At 43.7% G+C, this 27,796-nt stretch overlaps 1 protein-coding gene across 3 annotated transcripts in view; it reads left to right on the top strand.

The window, feature by feature from the left end:
* Positions 1-1,197: 1,197 nt before the first annotated feature.
* Positions 1,198-27,796, top strand: part of ENTREP2 (endosomal transmembrane epsin interactor 2) — a 499,108-nt gene continuing 472,509 nt past the window's right edge. For all 3 annotated transcript variants that reach the window (XM_059180189.1, XM_059180190.1, XM_059180191.1), the window contains exon 1: positions 1,198-1,658. In XM_059180189.1, coding sequence (XP_059036172.1) covers positions 1,440-1,658 — 219 coding nt within the window. In that variant the 5' untranslated portion in view covers positions 1,198-1,439. The remainder of the gene's footprint in view (positions 1,659-27,796) is intronic.

Below are 27,796 nucleotides of genomic sequence, written 5' to 3' on the forward strand. Positions count from 1 at the left end.
ATCCCATCCCTGCTAAGGTGTTGGCTGATAAAGGCTTGAGCTATTGCCCCTTCAAGAGGAATTTGCATTTTAATAGAGGCTCGTCAAGCCCCAAAGGAATCAATATCTCTAACGGTGAAATTTCAAGCACCAGCAACTGAGACGTTCTGGGGCGCTACTCTCCAGTGTTTTGGATCCAGCGGGGGACTCCCTCAGTTCCACCATGCGACAGTGGACAGATGGCCTGGGGGAATGACCTACCATTGCCCTTTCTTACACCGAACGTTGCCTTTTTGTGTCCGATCCCTTTAGATTTCCCAACACTCGTGGGTCTCTTAATAACAGTCTTTTTCAATATCAGTGGTCTTGAAGTCACAACAGTAGGGCCACAAAGAGAACTGTGACAATCCAAACTTCCAAGTTTTCTTGGTACCTCAGAGAAGCCGTTAACCAATTTAAAACCTTATGCTGGCTAAAGGGAGTAGGTATGAGTTAATGGGTCCTTAATGCCACCGCTCATTTAAATTCGTTCGGTGCGATTTAAGCCTAAACTTTTCACTTGTATCAAAAGCCCTGCAAACTAAAGGTGAGTAAGAGACATCCGTTTGTGAACCGGGGAGGTTTAAACGCCGACTCCTCCCGGGCCCAGTTCTCAGCGGATTGCTTGGGAAATTGCGGAACTGCAGGAAAGCGGCATCTTGGATCTTGGAATTCCGCATTCGTTAGAGGCTGCGGCGCGCCACACCTGGGGCCGCGCACTTGGATTTCACCTCCTCTCCTCTCTCTCCCCGCCTGGACGCGCAGTGACCCCCTCGCCCCACCTCCGCCGCGGAAAGCGCTCATCCCGGGCTGGCCCCAGGCTCGGCCGGCGGCTAGGTCCCCTTGACTCGGCCCGCCCTCGGGCCCCAGCTCCCGCCCACCGAGGGTTCGGCCTCGGAGGCTGCTGCCCTCGACCTTGAAGCGTCTGCGGTCCCTAGTGCCGTCCCGCGTGACAGGCGAGAGCACCGAGGCCGGGCCGCGGGGACTGCACCTGCACCCGCCCGCTCCCGGCTCGCGCTCCGGCCCCGGCCCCAGCCCCGCGCGCGGCGGCGGGGCTCGCGCCCGGTGACGGCGGCGGCTCGCCCCCGGCACGCGGTAGCTCGCGCCCGCGCTCGGGCGGGGAACGCGCGGGGCGGGCGGGAGAGGGCGCAGCGCTGCGCGGCCGGCGGCGGGCGGGCGGCCTTGCGGAGCGGCGGCGGCGGCATGGGCGCGGGCACGGGCAGGGGCAGCCGGCGTCCGGCTTCCCGCCCGGCCCGGCCCGCTCCCGGCGCGCGGCCGCCGCAGCGCCCGCGACCCGCGGGAAGGCCGTCCCCTCGCTCGGCGCAACTTGCCTCGGACCCTCTGTGAGGAGAGGCGGCGGCGGCGGCGACGCGCGCCGGGGCCGGGCGGGAGCGGGGCGAGGCGTGCGGGCGCCCGGCGCGATGCCTCGGGCCGGCGGTCCCCGCGCGCCGCGCCCCGCCGCGCTGCCCCGCAGCCTGTCCCGCCTGCGCGAGTGCCCGGGCCGCTCCCGTATCGTGCTGGCGCTCGGGGCCACGCAGATGGCGCTCGGATGCCTCATCGTGGCCGTCAGCTTCGCCGCGCTGGCGCTCACCACCTCGGCCCGCGTCCGCCACTCCTGCCCCTTCTGGGCCGGCTTCTCGGTGAGTGTCTGCGGCCGGGCGGGGAGGTGCGCGGGGCCCCAGGAATGCAGCCCGCCCGGGACGGCACCGCGGGCTCCAAGTTCGGGGCGCGAACGCCGGGGCCGAGCTGCGGCAGCGCGGGGTGCAGTTCAGAAAACTCCGGGCTGATAACTCCGGGGACCTTACTCACCGCTCTCAGAGCATCGCTTTCCCTTTCCTATAGCGCTAATCCCCGAGTTACTTTTCTTGGAGGAAACGGAAGCCAGGCGCCCGCCCTCCGCCGAGCCTGCAGCGGCCGGGGGGCCCACCGGCTGAGGGGTGGGCTGCGGGTGCGCGTCCGGCCACGGGGTCTGCACTGGGCCCTCAGGGACTCTGCGCGCTGGGGACCCGCGACTCGCTCTGGCCCGGCTAGGTGCAGACTCAGCAGCCAGGAGGCCCTGACCGAGGCGGGGACGAGGGGCCGGATCCGGGTGCGGGGCTGCGACTCCGCGCGCGTGTCGCCTGCGCGGCGGCGGGAACTAGGGGCTGGGGCCACCGGGCGCGTCCGATCCTGCTGTGGGTCAGCCCGGGCGCGGAGACTGGCCGGCCCCCCTGCGGCCACTTCCAGACTTGGCGTCGTGGACTTGGCATTTCCCGCGTGCGTCCGGAACGGTTTGTGGGTGGCGGGACTGGGCAGGAGACCCGAAACCCGCGTCCGGGGGCGTGTTTTCTGAGCTCCACACCTCAATGGTGACCGATTTTCAGGCTGTTGACCCCCAAATTAGAGAAGCCAGGGACTAACAAGCCTCCGTAGGAGAAAGCCACCGGGAGATCTCTCTTACAAGGAAGCGATTGTCCCCAAGAATTAATGGTGGGGGGTTGTAGCCTTTTGATGAAAGTTGTGCTTTCCTTATATTGATAAAGAGTGGACATATGGAAACGGAAAAATACATGGAGAGCAGACATTTATAAAGAGACGCACTTGTTCTGAGAAGTCTTGACATCTGTAACTACATTTGGTTTATGGTGCTGAAGTACATCTTACAGGCTTAAACTGTTAACTCAGTATGTTTTAATTCCTTCTCCAGAAATCCAAACTAAGCCCTTGTAATGAATGTTTGGTGTTTGTTCTCGAATGTTGAAATTTAGTAATTCTGTCCAGCTTTGGTTTTTCACGTTGTTGTTCTTTTGTAATGGCCTCTGTTGTCCAAGCCCATTGCATGGCTTTTGAAATGAGATCTGAAACTGATTCTGTGACATCCTGACCCATACAGGTGCAGTCCTTCATCCTAATGGGGGTATTAATTTCTAAAGCTTATTTCAGACCATGGGTGAGTCTGGGAGAGCTGATTAGGAACGACAGTATGTGTGGCCACAGCTCCGGGTGTTTAAATCAGAGAGAGGACATTCGAGGCAGGAACGGGGGAGCCATGATTCAAATGGACCACTATATATAGTTTTCACACATCTGTTGCTCAGTTTTTAGCATTATTTAATATGCATTATTTTCATGTCATCTGTTTTGTGGGCACTGATGTTGATGTCTGCTGGAACCAGCCTACAGGTGGCAGACTGGTAGATTAGCTTCACTTCCTGGCTCCTCCCTGAACCTCCCTTTCTACCATTTAGCCTTAGCTATGATTTTTGGTACTCCCCAAAGGCATTGAAAAACAGCTGCCTTTTAACAATAAACCTAAAAGGGAAGACATTACCTCCACACAGTAGAAAAACTGTGTGAAAAATTGACTCCATTTTAGTTTGAAGGGGTAAATTGCAAAACAGTAATTCACTTTTCATTTTCAGCGTTATTCCTTTCAACAAGTATAACCTATGAGTTTTAACGTCCCCCGATTCAGAGTAGTTCTGCCAATATCTGGTATGTGCAGGCGTTCCTCTAGGTTCTGGGGACAACACTGCACACAACAAATTCTGCTTATGTTTTTGAGATTTTAGGGTAACTTCTCTATTTTCTACTCTGTCCTCTTATATCCATTTTCTCATTGCCATGTTTTCTTTCTTCAAACTTAATCTGCCACAACACCTTTAAAATTCTTTTAATATGGAATATACACCATTTTTCACATCCTGACTTTGCCCTCTACAGAAATGGTGGTTGGTTCCTGTTATGTTAGGACACGTTTGCATGTTAGCTTGGCTGTGGGTGGTAACATTGGCCCTTTCATATACCTGTCCCCTGAGACCTGGAAACTGGCCTGCAAGGATATTTTTCATTTCAGAATGGTGACTCGGGTTTCTGGCTTTATTCTGAAATCTGCCCTATGGGGTTACGGCCACATTCTAACTTTGCTGCATCTTCTGTAATGAAATGTGAGGGCTCTAACAATCCCTAGATTTCTAGGCCTTCTCTGGGGTTTGTACATAGCGAAGAATCACTGTAAAAATAACTCATCTCTATTGAAGAGAAAATAATGCAAATGAAAAAGAGCTCACATTTTTTGAGCATGTACTATGTGACAGATGTTTAACTGAGTGTTTTATGCGGTGGGATAGCACATTTAATCTGTGGCCCTTGGTGCCCACACTCTTGTGCGGATCCCTCCACTTGAATTTGGACTGGGTTTCCTACTTGCCTTGGCCAGTAGAATCCTGAGGACCAGAGGCAGTCTCAGGCCTGAGCCTAAGCTGTAAGAAGTCTTGGCTGCTGGGAGCATTGAGATGGAGGGGGAGTAAGTAACTTGCTGTATTAGACAGGGTTCTCCAGAGAAAGAACCAATAGTTTGCTCAGTCATCCGTTCATTCATTTACTTGAGGCTAACATGGAAGCCAAGAGATCCCATGATTTTGCCATCCCCAAGCTGGAGAACCAGGGAAACTGGTGGTATAATTCAGTCTGAATCCAAAGGGCCAATTGTGTAATTCCTGGTGGGAGTCTAAAAGTCTGAGAACCAGGAGTGGTGGTGTTGGGTCCGTTATCAAAGGAACGAGACTGAGACAAAGTGAAAGTTATGCAAAGCCTTATTCTATGCCAAGCATTAGGAGTTAGACTGACCGGCCAGGGGAATGAGACTGAGACAAAGTGAAAGTTAGGTAAAGCTTTATTCTATGCCAACCATTAGAAATCAGACTGACTGGCCAGGGCTGCCTCCGAAGAGAGCGACCACCCCTTGGTCTTGCAGGCTAGTTTTATAGGGCACAACCGCAGACCTCTACATATGTGGCTTTGGCTGATTGGATGTCTCCTACCTGTGTGTTTTAGTAACGGTATGTGTTTTAGCAATGGTTACCCGGAACCGGTATCAGTAACTGCTGAGGCATTTATTAAACAACAAAATGGCTACCTAGGCAACATGGAGTCACTATGGCTAAGTAGTGACTAAGTAGGCCCAGGCAGGCCTTAGGGGTTTAACAGGTTTTAATGTTAAATTGGCCCTATCAGTGGTATCTCAAGGCAGGAGAAGACAAACGTCCCAGCTTAGTTGGAGGGTGCAAATTCACCCTTCCTCTGCCTTTTTGTTCAATCCAGGCCCTCAAAGGACGGGATGATGCCTGTTCTCCTTGGTGAGGCCAGTCTTCTTTATTCAGTTTACTGATGCACATGCTAATCTCCTCCAGAAGTACCCTCCCAGACACACCCAGAAGTTATGTTTTACCAGCTCTCTGCGCATCCTCTAGCCCAGTCAAGTGGACACATGAAATTAACCATCACAGCTGCTCAAGGTTGCCCAGGTAAACGTCCACGGTCAGGTTTGTACTTGGTTGCTCTGACCCTGGAGGCTATACTTCTAGCCCTTAGACTTAAACTGTCCCCCTTAGGCAGAGGCAAAAAGATAGAATAAAGCACCATAGTCAAGAATCAAATGTAAATCTCCTCAAGGACGTCATACCCCTGTCTTTTAGGAAAAACACAAAACGTGCATGCAGAGGTGAACATTCAAGAAAAACGTGGAGAGGTGTTGCCTTTGGGAAGGATGTGTAAGGTTTAGGAAGCACCTTGGCCAAGTTGGAGAAAGGCAGGGAGTGGAAGTGGTGGGAGGGGGTGGAGGGGGCAGCAGGTCTGGCCAGAGGGAGCAGTTGCTATTTTAGCATTGACAGACCACCTTCAAATGGTGTTGCTGCCTGGGTCCTTGCCACCCAGCTAGGAGCTGGGAGGTGGGTTGGTCTCCCTCGTGGATGAATGCCTGGAGCATTTTGAGAGATGACCATCTGTATGAACAGTTTAGTAGCCTCATGGAGCTAGGTCTTGAATAGTTGTCCTTTAGCAGAGCAGCTTTCTTATGATTCTTTGAAAATTTTATAAGGCCCAGGACATCAGAGGCAAATTCACGTTGTGAATTACGTACATGACCAGTGACCTATATTGATGAAGACATAGTCATTGGGAGCCGACTGTGTGATTGCGTATTGTATGTGTGCATATGTGTATTTTTTTTCTGTGAAACCAACACTTGGATTTTTTCATACTTCAAAAGTAATATACTCTTGTTGCAATAACTGAAACATAGAAGTGTAACAAAGAAAACATGATAACAATGCTTCCATCTATCCTAATTCTGGACCCACTGTATCATGTTGGGTAATGGGATCCTTCCATGCTTCCTATAGAATCACAAAAGCATTATAATTAATGTATATGTGTGGCATATGTTTCTTTGCTTTTAAAAAATTTACAAAAAGATTACACCACAGACCATACTGCATGACTTTTTAAGTTTCGTATGTAATAAATATTCCCATTATTATTATTATCCCCATTATTTGTAATGACTGCGTTAAAGTCCACAGTATGAATTATTACAATTTATTCAGTTATTCTCCTGTTGGGAATATTCTGATTGTATCCATTCTTTGTCTCTACAAACATTGCTGCTTATCTAACCTGAGATGCTAGTACTTGTGGGTTTTTTTCTTTTTTTTTTTTTCCGAGCATAAATTCCTCAAGGTGAAATTGCTGGTCAAAGGGTATTCAAATTTAGAATTTTGTTGGGTATTGCTAGATTGATTTCCTCAGAAGATTGTAGTCATTCCTACCCACAGAAGCATTTCATAAGTGTGTTCTTTTGCGACCTTCTTACTAGCAGAGGATGTTAGCAGTTCTTAACATTTTTATCCACTGGATAGGAGAAAAAAAGATATTTCCTTGTTTTCCTTTGATCTGCATTTCCATGGTTACTTTATTATACGTTGCAAGTATTTTCTTGCAACTTCCTCGCTTCTCATTTGGCTTAAATTTTGGCGTCTTGGCCATATAAAAGATTTAAGGGCTTTTTATGTAGTCAAGTCTGTTCTTTTTCTCTTTTACAGTTTCTGGGTCCTTTTTTTCTGAGTTTAAGAGGGTCATCATTATCGAGGTCACACAAATATTTTTTTTTAACTTCCTTCTAATGTTCTCATTTTATTTTTTCCATTCAAATTTTATTTTATCCAGAATCGGTTTTGTATTTCATAGGGAAAAAGGGCCTAACTTGATTTGCTTTCAGACAGATTTCCTGTGTGGTTCAGTTTTGGGGCTCTCTTCAGTTTTACTCCTTTAATGGTCTATCATAGAGCCAATACCACATTATTTTGGTGCTAGTACTTCATGGTGGGTTTTGCTCTCTAGTAAAGCACGCCCCTCCAAACTTTGCTTTTTCAAAAATGCCTTGGCAGTTTTTCCATATGAACTTTAAATAGTCTGTGTCTAGTTGTTCTTTACATTGGGATGTCTTTATTTCACATCTGTTTCTGAAGAGCATTTTCACTAGATACAGAATTCTGGGTTGATAATTCTTCCGTTTCAGCCTTGAAAAGTATTCCAATTCCAACCATCCTCCATGTTTTCTGATGGAAATTCATGGTGTTTTAGATTGTTGTTGCCAGAGAAGGTGATGGATATTTTCTCCTATTATCTCCATTCTGCCATTACACTCATCCAGTGTGTTCTATTTATTATCTTCTCACTTAAAAAAAAAAAAATCCCATTTGGTTCTTCTTCAAACCTCCTATTTTTTCCTCTTAGTTTTTGGTTCTAGTTTTTCACTCATATTCCAAAGTAGTGACCCTTACTTCCTGGAACATTTTTATTATCATTGCTTTAAAGTCTTTTTGTTTGAGAATTCCAAAATCTGTCATCGTTTTCCCATGGAAGTTGACATTTTCCTGAATTTTGGCATGCTGAGTAGTTTGGGATTGTGTCCTAGACATATTGACTGCTATGTTGTGAGTCTCTGGGTATTGTTTGAATCACAAGGAGAACGTTGATGTTTTTGTTTTCACAACTTGTGACTGGCTTACTGTGGGTAGTGGTTCTGAGATCAGTTCAGTTTTCAAAGTCTCTGCTGTCCTGTTCACATCTGTCCTGCACGTGGGCCACCCAGTGGCCAATCTAGCTCTCGGATGGTGATCTACCCTGTAGGTCTGTTCCCAGAATTTGTGTTTACTATTTAGGGTAGGTAGTACATACACCTGCACGACTTGGGGATGAGCTATGACTTCATAAATACATGTTAGGGATCTCTTTCCCTGGCTCCTCCCTCTTTGTGACATGGATGTTTTCTAGCCCTCTGTTTTCCGAGAGGGCTAGAGCTTTACCTTGCTTTGCTGCATCCTTCCTGTGTCTGCATTTGAGTAGGGGCCATGCAGGAGGAGGACAGATAGGGGATCAGCAACAAGGCTTAGCACTGCCATCTTGGGACCAAGCTCTTGCAATCAGAAAGGAACATTCTCCTATGCCTTGCCTGCTCCTATTGCTGCTATGGTATTGCTTGGAGGGCTGGGGTGTGGGAGAAAGAAGAGAACGAAATCCAAACGAGAGAACAATGGGGATTGCCTTACTGTCTTTTGGCATTGGGAAGCCCATTTCCAAATCCTTGAGCCAGAACTAGAGGGCTTCTGGGCTCTTTCTGTCTGCATGAATGCTCAATTTTGGGTTTCAAGCTGTGTTGAGTTTTGGCTGGGGGACACTGTGGAGGGAAAAATGATAAACTACTGCCAATTTGGTGGTACTTTGAATTATATTGTTCTTCCTCAGTCTGGCCGCTATTTTACTTTTCAGTTTTTAAGCTGTTTATTCTATGCATTCCATTAGGACTTCTAGCTGCAGTTGGTGGGAGACACTGGGTAATGTAGGCTTGCTTACTCTACCTGGAACTGGACCTCAACGTTTTTAATATGCTCACAATGTGAGTCAGACATCCTATATTCAGATAATTGTCCTTTAAATACAAAGCCCACAGACACACGGTTTTGAATTTGCAAGAACTCTGGGAATATTGTACCTATGAGGAGTTTACTAGAGAATAAGCTTCAGAAAACTGTAAAATGATTGGTGACGATTCATAAATTCTGGGGGTGAGCATTGACTGTTTTAACTATAAAGCTAAAACATGACAGTAGGGGGGCAAATTAATATATAAGCATTATGTGCTCTGATTATATCGAATTATACAGCTAAAAAAATAAATGACAGGAGATGAGGGAGAGGAAGGGGAGAACAGAATAAGCTCCTCATCACATCAGTTGAATTAGCCAGACGTAAGAACTATCTCTTGAAGCTGACAAAGCAGGGAGGAGAAGGTTTAAGTTTATTTAAGTTTAATTAAGACTCTAAGGATTAATATCAGAATACTAGACCTCAGATTGGGTGGTTCTAAAAGAGCGAGGGAGGGAGGAAGGAGCGTTCGCTTGCTACTTGCATTATTGCTCAGAGTAGGGAGGTGATAATATCCCAAAGCAGAGGTTACCAAGGGGGTTATACAAGGTACTGTAGAAAAGTAGTAAGTAGAGATCGGGGCTCTCTCAGATCCTTCTTGCATACCTGAAGAAACATAGGGAGAGAGAGCAAGCAAGCAGAGTCTGCAGCCCACATACCAAAAGACTTCGTGTATGCGTGTAGGTGTTTTAAATGGAAGGTTAAAATATCTGCCAAAGCTGATGCTGCATATATAGACTGTATTAATATATGTAAATGAGCTCAATTAACCTAGTTTAAAAAACTTTTTCAGGTTGACTAACAAAGCAAGATCCAGAGATAGACTTAAAAATTAAAAAAAAGCTGGGGCGCCTGGGTGGCTCAGTGGGTTAAGCCGCTGCCTTCGGCTCAGGTCGTGATCTCAGGGTCCTGGGATCGAGCCCCACATCGGGCTCTTTGCTCAGCAGGGAGCCTGCTTCCTCCTCTCTCTCTCTCTCTCTGCCTGCCTCTCTGTCTACTTGTGATCTCTCTCTGTCAAATAAATAAATAAAATCTTTAAAAAAAAAAAAAAATTAAAAAAAAGCTAAAAGGCTAAAAATAAAAGAAAAGGTATACCAGGCGACTTCAAATAAAGGGAAAGCGGGTGGACAGACATGGCGAACTTCATATATTGTTCATGATACAATATAATGCCATCTTCATGTTTTGCTTCTCCTGATTAACATTTTAACAGTCTTGCTGCTCCTCTACAAGGAAACTGTTTCTTTCTCTTTTTAGAAATTTTCATACTTACTTTATTTTTTATTATATTTTTAAAAAAGATCTTATTTATTTGACAGAGATCACAAGCAGGCAGAGAGGCAGGCAGAGAGAGAGGGGAAGCAGGCTTCCTGCTGAGCAGAGTGCAGGGCTCAATCCCAGGACCCTGAGATCACGACCTGAGCCTAAGGTTTAACCCACTGAGCCACCCAGGCGCCCTGTACTAACTGTATTTTTAAGTAACTTTGGGCTTTCCATATCTATATGCATATCATCTATAAACAGTTTTGTTTCTTCATATTCAGTATTCTTCACATTTCAATATTTGTTTTCTACTGTTTATTTCTTTTACTTATTGCATTGATTGAAACCTTAATAATGTCAAAGGAGAGTGTGAAAGGAAACATTCATGTCTTGTTTTTGATTTTAAGGGGAATGGCTTTAATTTTGATATTTTGAATCGATGTATGCTCTTATATTTCTTAGTAGATAGTTAATTTTGATTACTTAAATTATGCTATAATATCAAGCCTATAGAGAAGTTACAAGAAAAGTCCAAGGAATCCCACACCTTTAACCGGGGTATGTTAATAATTCCCCGATTATTATTATTATTATTTTTTTATTTGACAGAGATCACAAATAGGCAGAGAGAGAGGAGAAGCAGGTTCCCTGCTGAGCAGAGAGCCCGATCTGGGGCTTGATCCCAGGATCCTGGGATCATGACCCGAGCAAAGGCAGAGGCTTTAACCCACTGAGCCACCCAGGTGCCCCGTAATTCACCAATTATTAACTTTTATTTTGCCTTATTAGTTTTATCATTTCCAACCCCCCCCCCCCAAACTTCTGATTGACCAGTTGATCCATGAGTAATGCATCCATCTACATATTATTTCTGAATCCCTTGCAAGTACATTGCAAACCTCAGATCCCTTTGCCCCTAAATTCTTCAGTGTGTATTTCCTTGTAAGGGCATGTCATAAACATGGAACAATAATAAAAGTCGGGATATTAACATGGACACAACACTGTTATCTATGGTCCACATTCAAATTTTGTCAGTTGTCACCCAAATGTTCCTTATAAATATTTCTCCCTGCCTACTGTCCAGTCTAGTGTTCAAGTTAGGAATTCAAAAGTCATACTTAGGTGGTTAACTTATGTTTAGATTTCTTTTAAAGGATGACTGCTGAATTTTTCCAATGTTTTCAGTCGTATGTTTATATCATCCCTTAGTTTTTCTCCTTAAGTAATTGACACACTGAAGTATGCTGATAGATTTCCTAACACTGAAATATCCTTGGATTTCTGGAATAAACTTTATCACTTTTTTTTTTAATATAGTGTTGGAATCCATGTGCTAATGTATTAAGATGTTTGCTTCTATAATCATACATAAAGTTGGTCTGGACTTTGTTCACACATTAGCATACACTATATTTAGTTTTGTTAAGTTGTGCTGGCTTTGTAATGTAAATTGGTGAGCTTTCCATATTTTTCTATGGATTAACATGGGAACGATCTGTTCTTTAAAAGTTAGCTCATCTGTAAAGTCTATAATTGACCATTTTAAGTGATAGATTCTCAATAAGTACTAATTGTCTTACATCTTGGTCTATTTAAGCTGTCTTCATCAAATTTTGACTTTTGGTTTTATTTCTTTTTTTCTACTTAAAAATTGTCACTGGATGTCTATTATAATCATTTCTAGCTCATTAATTTCCACTTTTTATCTTTATACATGGCTCCCTTGTTTTGTTTTATTTTCCTAGTTTGGTAGATTTGTGATACATTACTGATACGTCAGTTATTCATATTTGACATATTCATTTTTTAATAATAAAAACAAGTGCAGTTAAATTTTTATTGAGTATAGGGGTATTTGTAGCACATGGATTTCAATGCAGAGTTCTCCCACTTACATTAATTTTTGGTTATTTATAATTTTAATTTTGATTTTTTTCTTTGATTCTGGTGTTCTGAAAATAACCTTTCTTAATTAGCAGATAGCTTTTAAAAAAAAATTTATTTATTTGAGAAAGTGAGAGAGAGAGATAGAGAACACGAGAGAGGGGAAGGTCAGAGGCAGAAGGTCAGGTATTGGGCTCCCCGCTGAATGGGGAGCCCAATACAAGACTCGATTCTGGGATTCCAGGATCATGACCTGAACCAAATGCAGATGCTTGTCCAATGGATCCACCTAGATGACCTGCACATAGTCTTTTTTGAGAGGTGGAGGTTGGATGTCATTGTTACTGTTTTCTTGTTTTACTTAATGATAGTCATTGTGGCTTACAAAGTTTCTTTTTTTTTTTTTTTTAATTTAGCAGTTTTGAAAATCAGTGCGTTGTTAATTTTTTCCAAGTTTAATCTTTTCGTCATTGTCTATTTGATATGTTGCATTGTTTCACAGGTATATTAAAGTCATCCCCTCTGTTTTATGGTTTACATTCTTGTATTTCTATGACTTTGCTTTATGTTTTTTACCTTGATGTTATTTTGTGTGTGTGTTTATGACTACACCTTATTTATTGATGATATCTTTTGTCATAATAGAGTATACACCTTTGATCTGTTCTGAGCTATTGGTATTGGATTCCACTCTAGTTGATATTAATATCACCATGCTTGCCTTTTTAAAAAAAATTCCAACAGCCTTAGAGACTTTCATTGTCCTTATAATTTTTATAGTCAACACCTTTACTTGATTGTGTCACATACTTGTCAGTTTCTTTGGTTATCATTGCTGCTTATATTCTGTTACTTCCTTAGGGTTTAGATTTCTTCTCTAGTCAAAGGTGCCTTTAGTAATTCTTTCAGTGAAGGTTTATGAATGCCTATTTGTCTGAAAAAATTCTGTTTCACTCTATCTTTTGAAAGATTGTTGGTGGGGGTGTAGAATTCTAAGTTGATGGTTGTTTTTCCTCAGTATTTTGAGGATGTCTTCTCGCCTCTGGTTTTGTAGAAATTTTACCCTGAGTCTGCTTGTAAGAAATCTGCCTTTTCCAGGGTTGCTTTAGAGGTTATCCTTTTGATTTGATGGTCTGCACTTCCAACGAATGTGGATTTATGGCATGAATACTGTTCTAGAGAAAGCTATTTGAGTCAGAAGACTGATCATGTCTTCCCATATCCATCTTGGACTTCCTTCTATCCTGCCTTTCCCTTTTCCTCTTGTTCAGATTGTATAACTCTGTCTTTGTGTGCCAGTCTGAATAACTTCCTTATGTTTCTTCCATTTCACAGGCTCTGTTTTCAGCTGTTTCTTATCAGTTATTAAACCTGTCCTTTGAGATTCTCAAGGACTATGTTTTTTATTTCTAAAGGTTTTATTTTGGTCTTTTCTAAATCTTCCTTTTCTCCTTCTGTCATAGTACTTTGTTCTTTTCTTAAGGTCTTGATTATTATTTATGTCTTTAGTAAATTTAAGCAAAAAATGATTTTATATACCTTCACATTTGATGTTTCCCTCAGTAGAAGTTTTGTGGACTATTCTGGTAGTCCTATAGAGGGGCTTTGGAAAACTTTTTTTTTTTTCGGAACTTTTGGTGCCAGATATCACCACTTGGGACCAACTTTTCTGTTAATTTATTTGCTTGAGAGTTCCTACATCATGTACGTGCCAGAAATTTATTGAATGTTCATTCTTTGAGGGTGGTAGCTTTATGCTTTGGTTTCAGTTCTGGCTTTCCCTACCTCTTGTGACCAGAGATCCTGACTTTCGTTACAGCTTGGACATTAGCTAAGTCCGGCTATCATAGCTGCCACTCTGCACCCTTTACCTCCTTTCCACTCAACATGAAACATTTTGTCTCATGTTAGTAGAATCATGTAATATATATATATATTTTGGCTTATTCTACTCAGCATAATTTTCACAAGGTTCCTACCTGTCATCGCATGTGACAGAATTTCCTTTCTTTTTAGGCTGAATAATATTCTGCTGTATATATGTACCACATTCTGCTTAGCCATTCACCCTTCAGTTGCTTCTACCTCTTGACTCCCATGAATAATGCTGTGTATGAGGCTGTATAAATATCTGTCCTCAAGTTGATTTTTGTTCCATTCTTTAACCCTCCTTTCCTCTGCTTCCCCCTTCTTCTGCTGATTATATTTTCATCTTGGACAATCTATTTCAATCTGAATTTTCTTTTTTTTTTTAAGATTTAATTTTTTAAAAATGTTTTTATTTTTTATAAGCATATAATGTGTTTTTAGCCCCAGGAGTACAGGTCTGTGAGTCGCCAGGTTTACACACTTCACAGCACTCACCATAGCACATACCCTCCCCAATGTCCATAACCCCACCACCCTATCCCTACCCCCACGCCAACAACCCTCAGTTTGTTTTGTGAGATTAAGAGTCTCTGATGGTTTGTCTCCCTCCCGATCCCATCTTGTTTCATTTATTCTTTTCCTACCCCCAAACTCCCCCACGTTGCATCTCCACTTTCTCATATCAGGGAGATCATATGATAGTTGTCTTTCTCCGCTTGACTAATTTCGCTAAGCATAATGCCCTCTAGTTCCATCCACGTTGTTGCAAATGGCAAGATTTCATTTCTTTTGATGGCTGCATAGTATTCCATTGTATATATATACCACATCTTCTTTATCCATTAATCTGTTGATGGACATCTGGATTCTTTCCTTAGTTTGGCTGTTGTGGACTTTGCTGCTATAAACATTCGGGTGCATGTGCCCCTTTGGATCACTATGTTTGTATCTTTAAGATAAATACCCAGTAGTGCAATTGCTGGGTCATAGGGTAGCTCTATTTTCAACTTTTTGAGGAACCTCCATGCTGTTTTCCAGAGTGGTTACGCCAGCTTGCATTCCCACCAACAGTGTAGGAGGGTTCCCCTTTCTCCGCATCCTTGCCAGCATCTGTCATTTCCTGACTTGTTAATTTTAGCCATTTTGACTGGTGTGAGGTAGTATCTCATTGCGGTTTTGATTTGTATTTCCCTGATGCCGAGTGATATGGAGCACTTTTTCATGTGTCTGTTGGCCATCTGGATGTCTTCTTTGCAGAAATGTCTGTTCATGTCTTCTGCCCATTTCTTTCTTTCTTTTTTTTTTAAAATATTTTATTTACTTATTTGATAGAGATCACAAGTAGGCAGAGAGGCAGGCAGAGAGAGAGGAGGAAGCAGGCTCCCTGGTGAGCAGAGAGCCTGATGCGGGGCTCAATCCCAGCACCCTGGGATCATGACCTGAGCTGAAGGCAGAGGCTTTAACCCACTGAGCCACCCAGGTGCCCCTCTCTGCCCATTTCTTGATTGGATTATTTGTTCTTTGGGTGTTGACTTTGCTAAGCTCTTTATAGATTTTGGATACTAGCCCTTTATCTGATATGTCCTTTGCAAATATCTTCTCCCATTCTGTCAGTTGTCATTTTGGTTTTGTTAACTGTTTCCTTTGCTGTGCAAAAGCTTTTGATCTTGATGAAATCCCAATAGTTCATTTTTGCCCTTGCTTCTGTTGTCTTTGGCGATGTTCCTAGGAAGAAGTTGCTGCAGTTGAGGTCAAAGAGGTTGCTGCCTGTGTTCTCCTCAAGGATTTTGGAGGATTCCTTTCTCACATTGAGGTGCTTCATCCATTTTGAGTCTATTTTTATGTGTGGCATAAGGAAATGGGCCAGTTTCATTTTTCTGCATGTGGCTGTCCAATTTTCCCAACACCATTTGTTGAAGAGGCTGTCTTTTTTCCATTGGGCATTCTTTCCTGCTTTGTCGAAGATTAGTCGACCATAGAGTTGAGGGTCTATTTTTGGGCTCTCTATTCTATTCCATTGATCTATGTGTCTGTTTTTGTGCCAGTACCATACTGTCTTGATGATGACAGCTTTGTAATAGCTTGAAGTCCGGAATTGTGATGCCACCAACTTTGGCTTTCTTTTTCAGTATTCCTTTGGCTATTCGAGGTCTTTTCTGGTTCCATATAAATTTTAGGATTATTTGTTCATTCCTTGAAAAAAATGAATGGGATTTTGATAGGGATTACATTAAATGTGTAGATTGCTTAGGTAGCTTAGTTTCACAATATTTCAATCTGAATTTTCTTTTTTTTTTTTTTAAAGATTTTATTTATTTATTTGACAGACAGAGATCACAAGCAGGCAGAGAGAGAGGGGGAAACAGGCTCCCTGCTGAGCAGAGAGCTCGATGCGGGGCCTGATCCTAGGACCCTGGAATCATGACCTGAGCCGAAGGCAGAGGCTCTAACCCACTGAACCACCCAGATGCCCCTAAAAAAATTTAATTTTTTAAAAAAATTATTACCTACACCCAATGTAGGGCTCGAACTCACAACCTTGAGATCAAGATTTGCATGCTTTAATGACCGAGCCAGCCAGGTGCTCCATCAGTCTGAATATTTTTTAAAAAATTTATTTATTTGAGAAAGAGAGAGGGGCAGCAGCAGAGGGAGAGAGAAACTCAAGCAGACTCTGCACTGAGCATGGAGCCCAAGGCGGGGCTCAATCCCACAACTCTGAGATCACGACCTGTCCCCACAACCTGTCCTGAAACTAAGAGTCAGATGCTTACCCATACACCCCCAAACTGAATTTTCTAATAGCCTACCAAATGAAATGATTGATATGATACTATCCTTTTCTTTCTGGCTGAATGGTTTCTTCACCCCTTCCTGCCCCTCAGTTCCACCAGTTCCTACCCCCTGCCCAGCAGCCTGTCAGGAAGAAATCTCTGGAAGCTTTTTCTGTCCCTGGTTCAATCTGAAAGGCTAGTTCAGAAGGAAATAGATTTTGAACATTATATAATATATATTCTTTGAATGCATGAGGGAGAATATTTTTTTGCTTCATGGTTCAGTCTTTTATTGGGGAATTTTGAATTTGAATCTTGAAAAGGTCAAAAAAGTACTCTTTTATTGAAGAGTAAAGAAAATGTAATAAAGCCCATGATGGTTTCTTAGACTACTTGATATTGTTGTTGATGAATTCGAACCATGTGTGAGGTGCTTGATCCTCACAGAGCTGATGTCAGGGTGACAGCAACAGGAGAGATGTTGATAGATACAGAGAAAGCTAGGGCAGGGCTTCGTCTCTGCCCCCAGCACCCTACCCTCCTTGGTTCTCCACAGGCACCTGCTGCTGAGAACGTTGCCTGATGAAGGGAAGACCCCCTCAGTCCTTGGAGAAGCCTTTCTCCCTGGGGCAGTATGTGTAAATGGATCCTGTTAGCTTTTCTGGAGGCTCTGTAGGTGTCCCTGCCCATGTGCCCACCTGGGGTAGCCCCGGGCCCTTTCTTTGAGACACCAGGTATAGTTTCTTTCTTTCTTCTTCTTTTTTAAATTCTATTTTTTCAGTGTTCCAAGATTCATTGTTTATGCACCACACCCATGCACTCCATGCTCTCCTTAATGCCCACCACCAGACTAAATGCAGAACCCGAATTCTGTTTCTGCATTTAGGCACTTTAACTGACCTGACATTGATATCATGTTTTGGAATTATAATTTCAATTTATAATCATGGCTTGCTTTTATCTTCTCTACATTTAACTGTTGACAAAAACATTGTATTTTCCTTAACAGGTATAGTATAGTGAAGTGGATGGTAATTTAAGGAGCCTACAGGAATTGAGGATACTGACATTTTGGAGGGGGCAGTGTTCAGTCAAGTAGCAGGCAGGGCGTGGCAAATGTAAACAAATGACGTCTTTTATATCAGCAGCTACTAGAGACTATGATTCAGTTATCTACCACCTAGGCATGCAGTTTAATTGTTCTAAAATAAGTCCTTAAAATTTAAGCACCTTCTTTTATAGAGAAAAACAAAAAATGTGGAGTTCATGAAAAAGTAAATTTTTATTTGAAAAATACTGAAGTTATCTAATTATGAGTGAAGTGTTGGCTTGTCATCCATGATGAGAAATTACAGATAATGGCTTTGATAGTGACTTTGGGTGGTGATTTTAAAATGGAGATTTGGAACCCTCAGCAAAATTTGAAAGGACTATGATAATGACACCTACTTAACATGTTAATAAGCTACTTAGCCACAAAGAGCATATACTCATCAGAATCACCTGATTTAAGAAAAAGACATACTTTTTTTTTTTTTCAGTTATATCCCACAGAGTTCTTTTCAGCTTTTCACAAAGGGACACTCACTACCTTTTTAGACACTGATTTTTGACCCGGTCTCAGAGAAAGTCAAAGGAACACAGCATCTGCTTTTCACCTGCCAATTTATAAAATTCAGCATCCGTGTCCTCTCTCCATGCCCGCCGTTGCCTTTTGGTGCCACGAGATAGGGGTGAGGCTCAGTGTCCACTCTTTTTTTCTCGAAAAGAAATAACTCCTAAGAAGTGGATTAATGGGGGCTTAGGTCTGTTGTAACTGGTGGTAAATAGCTTCTCTGGAGATTGACTTTCTCTTTGAAAAAAATAGTATATATTTAAAAAAAAAATATATATATATATATATATCCATGATACTTTTTTTGTTGTTGTTGTTGCCCTGTAATCAATAAAACAACAAAAACCCAAAAGAAAACAAAGGGCTGGGAACCCCTTGAGCAAGGCACTGCCCAGGGACTTCAAGAGTTCTACCAGTGGCCTTCAGGGGTAGTCCAGATGGCATCTTTCAGGTGAGGGGAATGGAATCAGAGTTTAGGAGAAGAGAAACAATGTTTCTGTGTGGAGAAACAGCCGTGGCAGTGCGTGTTCGTGTTCTCTTAAAAGCACCCATTCCTCTCTTGCTGTTTCATGATGGTGATGTTGATTCTGATGGTGATGACAAAAGTATTAGCTATCGAATTTTGTGAAAACTGCGATTCAGATAGCATGGAAGGGTACAGACTGAAATGCAGAAGATCCATCCCTCAGCTCCTTTCTTCCCCATTCCTCGAAGTTAAATATTTTCAACCTTTCTGTTGTTATTTCTTTCGGTGGCAGGCACACCTTGTCTTCCTGTTTAATGTCAGTGGAGAGAGGTCTAATGTCTGTCTGGCTTATTCACTTTTGTTGGCGATATACCCAGTTTTTCCCTTCTAGGAGCTTCTAGGGACTACTCTTTGTTCTTGGATGTTCTGATACGCTGCAGTATTTAGTGAAGGGTCTTCGCCATTCAATGTGTGCCTTCTTTAATGCTGGAAGTCTGGTTCTTTAATTATTTCTGCATCTTGGTTTTTTTCTGTTCCTCTTTTGCGGAACTCCTGTTCACTGGGTGTTTGACCTGTGTTGATCTTCTAGTCTCCTCAGCTTGTCATCCCGTTTTTTTAGATGCCTTTGCCTTTGATTTTATCATCTGAGTGACGTCTTCAGCTTCCTCTTCTGGATCATCTATGGGAATTTTAAAAAAAGTAATTGCAGCCATGACACAAGGCTGGACAATTGAAAGGCTTCTGGAGACTGCGGGAGGTACCTGAGGAAGACTTTAATGAAGGGAGAGTTCAATGTAGCAGGAGAAAGAAGCACAAGCAAATATCAGAGAGCTCTCGGCTAACCCGGGGGCAGCTCCCGGGATCCTTTCTCTGTTGCACAGGATGTGCTTTTGTGAACTGTCATGATATTTGAGAGCAACAGCCTTACCTGAAAGTGCATCTTTTCTACCCTTTCCCGTCCCGTAGCCAAAGCCAGGTTACACAGCCAGGTTCAAAAGAGAAAAATCTGGAGAAGCCAAATGCAAACCGTCAATCTGAACATTTTCTAGAAACAGTCTGATGAGTTGGTGCGGGTCGCCCAGATCAGCCTGTCACCCTAGTATGGGTTGATGTTCATTGCTTGTTGGTGCATTTCATTCATTCATTCATTTATTAATTCATTCAGTTTGGCTAACTGTCTGTACCTGTGGTTCTAAGTCCCTCTGGAGCCTAGCGTAGGCTGCAACAGGCCGGGTGAGATTAACTCTGTCCTTACCCAGCAACCATAATGAAAATTGCAATGATCTCTTTCATTTTTTCTGCTGATTTTTTCTTAGCATTTGTCTTCCTTTCTGCTTGCATTACTTTTTCATTTCTACATTGGGGTACTCTGTTGGAATTAAGTAAAATCCGTTTTCTTCTTATCCTTGAGTTCTCTTGGCCCTAGGGTCAGTCTGTTTATTTTTCTAAATCTGTCTGTTTTGCCTGTTTGATTTTTCTTATCGGTGAGGTGGTTCCTGGTTGTCCTTTGGTGTTTATAATTTAAGGGATGTGAAAGTTGGTTAAAAGAGCTGCTTGGGTTCTGGGTATTTACCCCAAAGATATAGATGTAGTGAAAATAAGGGCCATATGTGCCCCAATGTTCATAGCAGCAATGGCCATAGTCGCCCAACTGTGAAAAGAACCAAGATGCCCTTCAGTGGACGAATGGATAAAGAAGATGTGATCCATGTGTACAATGGAATATTACTCAACCATCAGAAAGATGAGAACCCAACTTTTGTATCAACATGGACTGGAGGAGATTATGCTGAGTGAAATAAGTCAAGCAGAGAGAGTCAATTATCATATGGTTTCACTTATTTGTGGAGCATAAGGAATAGTGTGGAGGACATTAGGAGAAGGAAAGGAAAAGTGAATTGGGGGAAGTCAGAGGGGGAGATGAAGCATGAGAGACTGTGGACTCTGAGAAACTAGAGGGGAGGGGGTAGGGGATGCTGTGGACTCTGTGAAGCTAATTGAGGGTTTTAGAGGGGGGAGGAGGGTGGGAGATGGGTAAGCCTGGTGGTGGGTATTAAGTAGGGCACATATTGCATGGAGCGCTGGGTGTTATATGCAAGCAATGAATCATGGAACACTACATCAAAAACTAATGATGTACTGTATGGTGACTAACAAGAAAAAAAAAAAAAAGAGGTACTTGGCATGTTTTCCTCCCTGTTCCTGTCTTCCCATTAAATGAAGGCCTGACTTTGCTCTCTCTGGATGCTGGTAAGATATATCACCTGGCAGCTACTTCTTTGAGCACTTGGGCCATGACTAGGCTAGCTGCCTCTCCTCTGTATCTTGGGCCACTCTGAAGAGCGTCAGCCCTGGGGCATGACTTCTCTCTGTGGAAACAGACAAGGCAGAAAACTAATTTCTTTGGTGCATAGAGCATTCTTTTGGTTTTTGCCTGCTAACACACCAGTGCTGGAAGAGCCGGGGTGAGGGCATGGGGGTCTGGGGATGGACGTCTGTCTAGTTCTGCAGATGGCCTTGAGTTACCTGCTTTAGGTCCTACTTCTTACTTTTCCTCTGGGGCCTTGTGGTCTGGGGGCTCACAGATGCAGATGAGCTTTTCTCTCTCTCAAGCCTTCTCTCCTGGATCCCTGGATCAGAGACCTTTCCCTCTGGTTCCTCTGCCAATAACTGATCTTAATCTTTTTTTTCCCATTACTATAAATGGTCTCCTCTTTCTCCTCTTCCACGGAAACTAAGTGCATTGGGAGGAGAATGCCCATTGGGAGGAGCAGTTCACATAGTCTGAGACTGGATAGCGGAGCTGAAGTCCTGCGGGCTCTCCTTGAGTCCTGCCCTCATTTTCCAAGTCCTGTTCCATATCCCTCTTCCTACCACTTGGGGTATACTTTCTGGACCTCACTCAAGTTATTGCAAGAATAATGTTTTTGAGAATTTAAATTGGCCCATTTTTAACTTCCTATAAACCATGTTACCCTGCACCTCTCCTACCCATTCATTCAAGAACATTCATTGCTTTGGGAGAATAGCAGGTCCTCTCCCTAGAACAAAGCGCTCATTACTTAGCTTTGAGTGCCAACACTTTGCTGAGTCTCTAGAGAGGCTATAGTCATGAAAACCACACTTTGTTGCGAGTGAAAAGGAATCTCTAAATTCCAGAAGCCTTCTTTATACACTGAGAACAAAACTTAAAGGCCTGGAAATTCTTTGACTCTCACCCTCCCTGTTGGTAAGACAGAGGGGTTGATGGAAGGAAAGTTGCCACCCAACAGGAAGCAGGAAGGAAGGAGAAGCAGAAAGCCCACTGGGCCTGGAAGGAAGAGCTTGCAGGAGTCAGGAGTCCCCAGGGAGAAGCTTCTTCTTCTTTTTATTTTATTTTATTTATTTATTTTTTTTAGTGTTCCAGAATTCATTATTTATGCACCAAACCCAGTGTCCATGTAATACGTGCCCTCTATAATACCCACCACCAGGCTCACCCAACCCCCCAACCTCCTACCCTCCAAAACCCTCAGTTTGTTTCTCAGAGTCCACAGTCTCTCATGGTTCGTCTCCCCCTCCAATTCTCCCCCAACTCACTCCAAGGAGAAGCTTCTTGGGTCGCTGAGAAGGGGCCTAACATGACAGCACCCCACTCCACAGGGTAGAAGCCAGATGGGTGAGTGGGAACGTAACCACTCAGACTGGTGGTCCCCTTACCATCCACGTCCTCCAGCCTTGTGCAGGACCAGTAAGATAGCACTTACAAGGAAGGGAGAAGGAAATGTCTAGACCGGGTGTTTGTGGGCCAGATAGTCTATGTTGCAGGTACTCAGTTCTGCCCTTGTCCCACCAAAGCAGCCCTAGACCATTCATAAAGGATTGGGCATAGCCTTGTTCTAACAAAAATTCGATCACAGAAACAAAGCAGATCAGATTTGAATCAAGGGCCATAGTTTTCTGACCTCTGCTCTAGAAGATTAGACTTGGGATTTCCCGGGGCTTGTGTGTGGAATAAAGACTTCTGGAAGTTTCCATGTGGATGTGAGTGAGACATGTTAAAAGGAGCTAGGAGAGAGAGTCAGGGTGACTTGATGGTATCTAGATGAGGCATAGCAGTCCCCAGGCATGGGAAACCGAATTCTCCTGGTGGGGTGGCTTTTCAGCAGGTTGCAGAGCAGGGAAAGCAGGAATACACAGATGGGAGTCTGCTGTCCTCTGGGTAGCTCCCTGCACCACCACCATCCATGCTCCCTCTTCCCTTCCCTCTGCCCCTCTTGCAAGATGCCCGCGCACCAACCTCCACCTTTTAGGGATGGGTGGATATACAAGGGCCCATCATCCCCTGGCACAGGTGGTTGTTTAAGAAAAGTCTGTGGCATGACCAGAACAACTTCCCTGAGCCTGAATTTTATTATCTGTGCAAAGTGGGGCTTGAATCCGAGTTCTGTTTCTAAACCAGACTATGCTCTGGACAAGTAAAATTCCAGAAAGTTGTCATTTTACCCATTCAAATGATCCCAGTGTATAAGAGCATAACATTCAACATTCTAAAATACACAGAAGCAGTAGGCACAGATTTCTAGGCAGCAGGGCTAGCCCATGATTTTGGGTTCTCAGGTAAGGGGGAAGCAGTAGGGACTTGGTTGTTCACGGTGCATGTGAGGAGGGGAGGGGCTCTTTTCTCATGGTCCAAGCAGTGGAACACGGTCACTGCAGGTATACCTACACCGCAGATCCTATAAATGAATTGTGATTTGTTCCCCTTTGGCCCCAATGAGTGCTATACACTGCCCATCATGGTAACGTTAAGTAGGTGTGGACATAATGCAGTCCTGCCAGCCTCTCCTGTCCTGGGTGTCCCATGGTGATCCTGGATCCTTGGGGGGGGGGCGGGCAGCTTCATTTCACCCACTGTCTCTTGAGTGGGCTCTTAATTACCTAGATGCAAGTATGTGGGTGGCTTTGTGGACAGTGGGAGAGGGGCCAGTGATGGGAATTATGTGTGTTTCCATGGCTGCTCTGCTCCTTGTGACCCTTGATCCTGAAGCTGGTTGCTGGGAATGGGGTAGATCAGTTTTTATGTGGTTCTGCGCTTTTAGAGAAAGAAACCAAAACCCCATCTTTGCTCCCTGAGAGACACAGTTAGGGTCACCTAACTGTGGTGTGGATCTGAGTCTGTTGGCCTTAAAGAGCTCTGGGAAGCCCAGTGGGAGCTCACTCTATAGGAAGTCTGGAAGTGGGAGCTTACTCTATAGGAAGCCAGAGATCCTGCCATAACATGGGGACCCAAGGGGAGCGTGGTAAGTGGGGGTTGGGGGGATGTGGGGCTGGTATTGGGGCAAGCTGTGGAACCGAGGAGCTTTCTGGCAGATTTCTGATGTAACACAGTATCTTAGAAAGACTAATCATTCACATTTGTGTTCTTTATAAAGAAGTGAAGCTAGCTCTTAATGTGCTAGCTCACCCATGGTGAGGAGCTGGCGGATTATTTGCAGGCGGACAAACTTGTGAGCTCAGAGGAAGGAATATACTGTGTGTTACGCAATTCCAGGTGTTCAGGGGCAAACAGCCAGCCTTTGGCCATGGAGTGGAGGGCTTTGGGGCCTGAGCCGGGTGTCCCAGTTTGTACCCTATGATGACATGGCTTCCCAAGTTGAGTCACACGGGAATGGCTGACAAGAGGGGATGTGCACAGCACCCATGTGGGGAGCTGACGTCCAGGTGTGGGACGAGGGAGCCGCCTGTGTAGGGCTGAAGCCAGGAGAGAGAGAACGTCAGAGGACAGAGCCTTGAATGGGTAAGAGCGATGTAAAAATTGGAGAAGTTGGGAGAGCCAGAATGTGCAGGAGTCTGCCAGCTAGGCACCTTGAAAGATCTTGCAAGAAAGGCTCAGAGTAAATGTTTTTATTACTGTTCGCAAAAATAGTTCCTTTGTGGGGGAAGCATGCCAGAGATCTGGGGGTGCTGTGATGGGGAGTGAGGGCAGAGGCGGAGGTGAAGAAGGAATTGTTCCATTTGTGACTAGGGGTGTGTCTGACCTACTCAGGGCTGCCCACATCATACTGAGCTCTGGAAAGAGGAAACATTGGACAAGTAGGCTGCCCTCGGGGGTAAATCGGGAGGGCTTGGTACACATCTTTTCTCTGGTTCTGAGCTGATTGGGCAAGTGTGAGCTTGGCTGGAGTGGGGGATCTGAGAATGGGTGGAGAACCAGAAGACCAGTGTGGTTCTGGATAACCACAGTGGTGTCTCTCTGGCTGCCATGGAAGTGCTGGCTGTGTGTAGAATGGGGTGTCTGCTGTGGGGTTTTATAGGTTTCCCTGTACTTAATAATATGTAGAACGTATCTGAACACAATTTCATATTTTGTTGTTAGATCTTTTCTTCTTAAAAAAATTGTTTTTTAATTTAAAACCCATGGGATTAGTTTTTGAAAATACAGAGACTCCCCAAAGAGAAAACAAATCTTCCTGGCACTCTTGATTCTCTCTTTGGAGAGAAACTGTCACAGCCCAGAGAACCCCTGTGGGCGTTTATCAGACAAAAGGGAAATTGGTCCAGGAGCTTGTTGGAAAAAGTGATTCAGAGAGGTACAAAATGAGAAGTTACAGCCTTCCTCCTCTCCCAGAGGTGTCCCTGAGGAAAGAGGGTTTCTTTCAGACAAAGGGTGAGTCAGAGGGAGAGATGCTGTGTGTACTGTTCTGACTCTTTCTTGCTATCATGTATCTTGTGGCTTTTTGTGTATATGGCTCAACTGCTTTTTCTAAAATCTTCATGGTGCTCTTTTGAATGACTACAGCATAATTTATTTAATAAACTTGTATTGATTCCACACTGTGGTGATTTTCATTTCTGTGAGAACACACTTGAAAGCGTATGCTGGCTTGAGGAAGAATCTTCTCAGGACATTGCCTAGACAACACATTTCTAGGTCGAGGGGTACCTGCATTTTAGACTGATGCAGATTTTGCGAATTCCACCCCGAAATGGGCATCAGAAAGTGAGAAAATCTCAAATCCTTTAGTGGTCTCTGCTCCATTGTTATGGCCTCAGAGAGGCCTGTGTTGACCACCCTATTTTAAGAGCATTTCCTACTTTGTTATCTTGATTTTTATTTTCCTTAAAAACACCCATGATGACCTGAAATTAAATTTGTCTGTGTCACTAAAATCCAAATCCCGTCAAGATAAGGGTTTTTTATAGCATTGTCTCTCTAAAGCCTGGCCTGCTGTGGACCTGTAGGCACTCGCTCTACATTTGTTAAATGAATTAATGAATAAACTTTGATAGATTATGTTTTAGAATGTGTTAGGGATGTTCCTTCCTTGGTTCTTTCTTTTTTTCCCCTTGTTCTTTTTCACAGAATTTACTTGCAATTCCGGTTACTCTAACTGCATATCCCATTATCCCCAAAGCTAACAACTGAAAACAGGTATTTTATTTTGCTCATGAGTTTTTCAGTGAGGAAGTTGGATGGGCTCTGCAGGCTAATTCTTGTCTCGTGTGATTGTGTCAAATGTCGGCTGGGGCTGGAGTCATCCGAAGGCTCGACTGGGCTGGATATGCTCATTCATGGGCTGGCCATTGTTCCTGGCTGGCAGCTGGGAGCCCAGCCATGGGCCTACTTGAGGCCTCTTCAGCCTTGTAGTCTCAGGGTGGTTGGACTTCCTACATTATGGCTACTCCCCTCAGAGTAAGTGGTTCCAAGAGTACCTGGTGGAAGCTGATGGCTTTTTCTAGCCTGGTCTCAGAAGTTCCACGATGTCATTTCCTCTGCATGCTATTGGTCAAAGCAGTCACAAGCCTGCCTTCTTTCAAGGGGAAGGACGGAGCCCCTGAGTCTAGATGGGAGTGGAGGCCACATTGCATTATAAAAAAGCAGGTGGGATGGGCGATATTGTAGGGACTGTCATCAGAAAGCACAAGCTGTCACACCTGGTAATTGTCACATGTCTGTTTTTTCAGCATTACCATTGGTATTATTTTGTCAATTTCCAAAATGATTCTAGAGCCTCTTGGTATTTTACGAGGTTTGCAGTGAATTTGTGAATTAATTTAAGGAGAATTTTAATTACTGACTTTATAGTATTGGATCTTCCTGTGCAAGGACATGGTATTACTTTTCCTTTCTTCTTTGTGCCCCATGGGAGAGCTGTCATGTTTTCTGCATAGATGTTCAGCTCTGTCTTCTTACGTCAGTTCTCTGCTGTGCCATTCTTTCCAGGCGTTATTATCAACGAGCTCTTTTCAGCCCATGTTGTCTATTTTTGTTTATAGGAAGAGAAGATATTTTTGAATTTTATAAATTGTCAATTTGCTAAATTTTCTATTTCTAACAGTTTTTTAAATTGGATTCTCTTGTACTTTCTGGGTGTATCCTGTCATTTGCCAATAACACTTATGTTGTGTCATATGCACTTGATATCACAGATATATTGGGTCCTAATTTTATCACCCCAAATGGTTTATCTTTTGAGGTGCACTTTTTCTGTTTTTCTTTTTTCTTTTTTAATTTGGGTGTGTCTATATAGTGTTTCCTTTCTAGTACATTGGATTATTTAGAGTCTGCTTTTAGTTTTTCCTGTGGTTACTCATCTAAACCTATGCATTTATATACAATGTTCTGTTTCTTAGTTTAGCAATTCTTAAATTGTATCTATCATTTTCTTGTTATAAAATTGGAAAAAAAGGGACACCTGGGTGGCTCAGTTGGTTAAGCATCCACCTTTGGCTCGGGTCATGATCCCGGGGTCCTGGGATCAAGTTCTGCATTGGGCTCCTTGCTCAGTGGAGAGCCTGCTTCTCCCTCTGCCTCTCCTGCTCCCCCTGCTTATGCACTTGCTCCCTCTCTCTCTCTCTGACAAATGAATAGATAAAATCTTAAAAAAAAAATTGAAAAAAAAAACCCCTACATTTTCCCTTTTATCTCCTGAGTTTTATTTCTCATATTCTTATTTTTAGTTGCTGTTGTTGTTATATTTTACCTTTACAGACCAACCTGCAAGCTCTTGTTTCTAGATTTACCAGTGTTAGGTCCCATCTTGGTTCTCAAGGAGAGTGAGTCCCCTCTAAGACACACGAGGAAATGAATGCATTTGTCCATCTTCCCATTTCCCACTCCATGCTGTCAATTCAGATGACTGTTGCTTTTACATTGTCAAGTTTAAACATTTCCCA

This window comes from Mustela lutreola, chromosome 7 (genome assembly GCF_030435805.1).
Source record: "Mustela lutreola isolate mMusLut2 chromosome 7, mMusLut2.pri, whole genome shotgun sequence".
Taxonomy (NCBI): Eukaryota; Metazoa; Chordata; class Mammalia; order Carnivora; family Mustelidae; genus Mustela; species Mustela lutreola.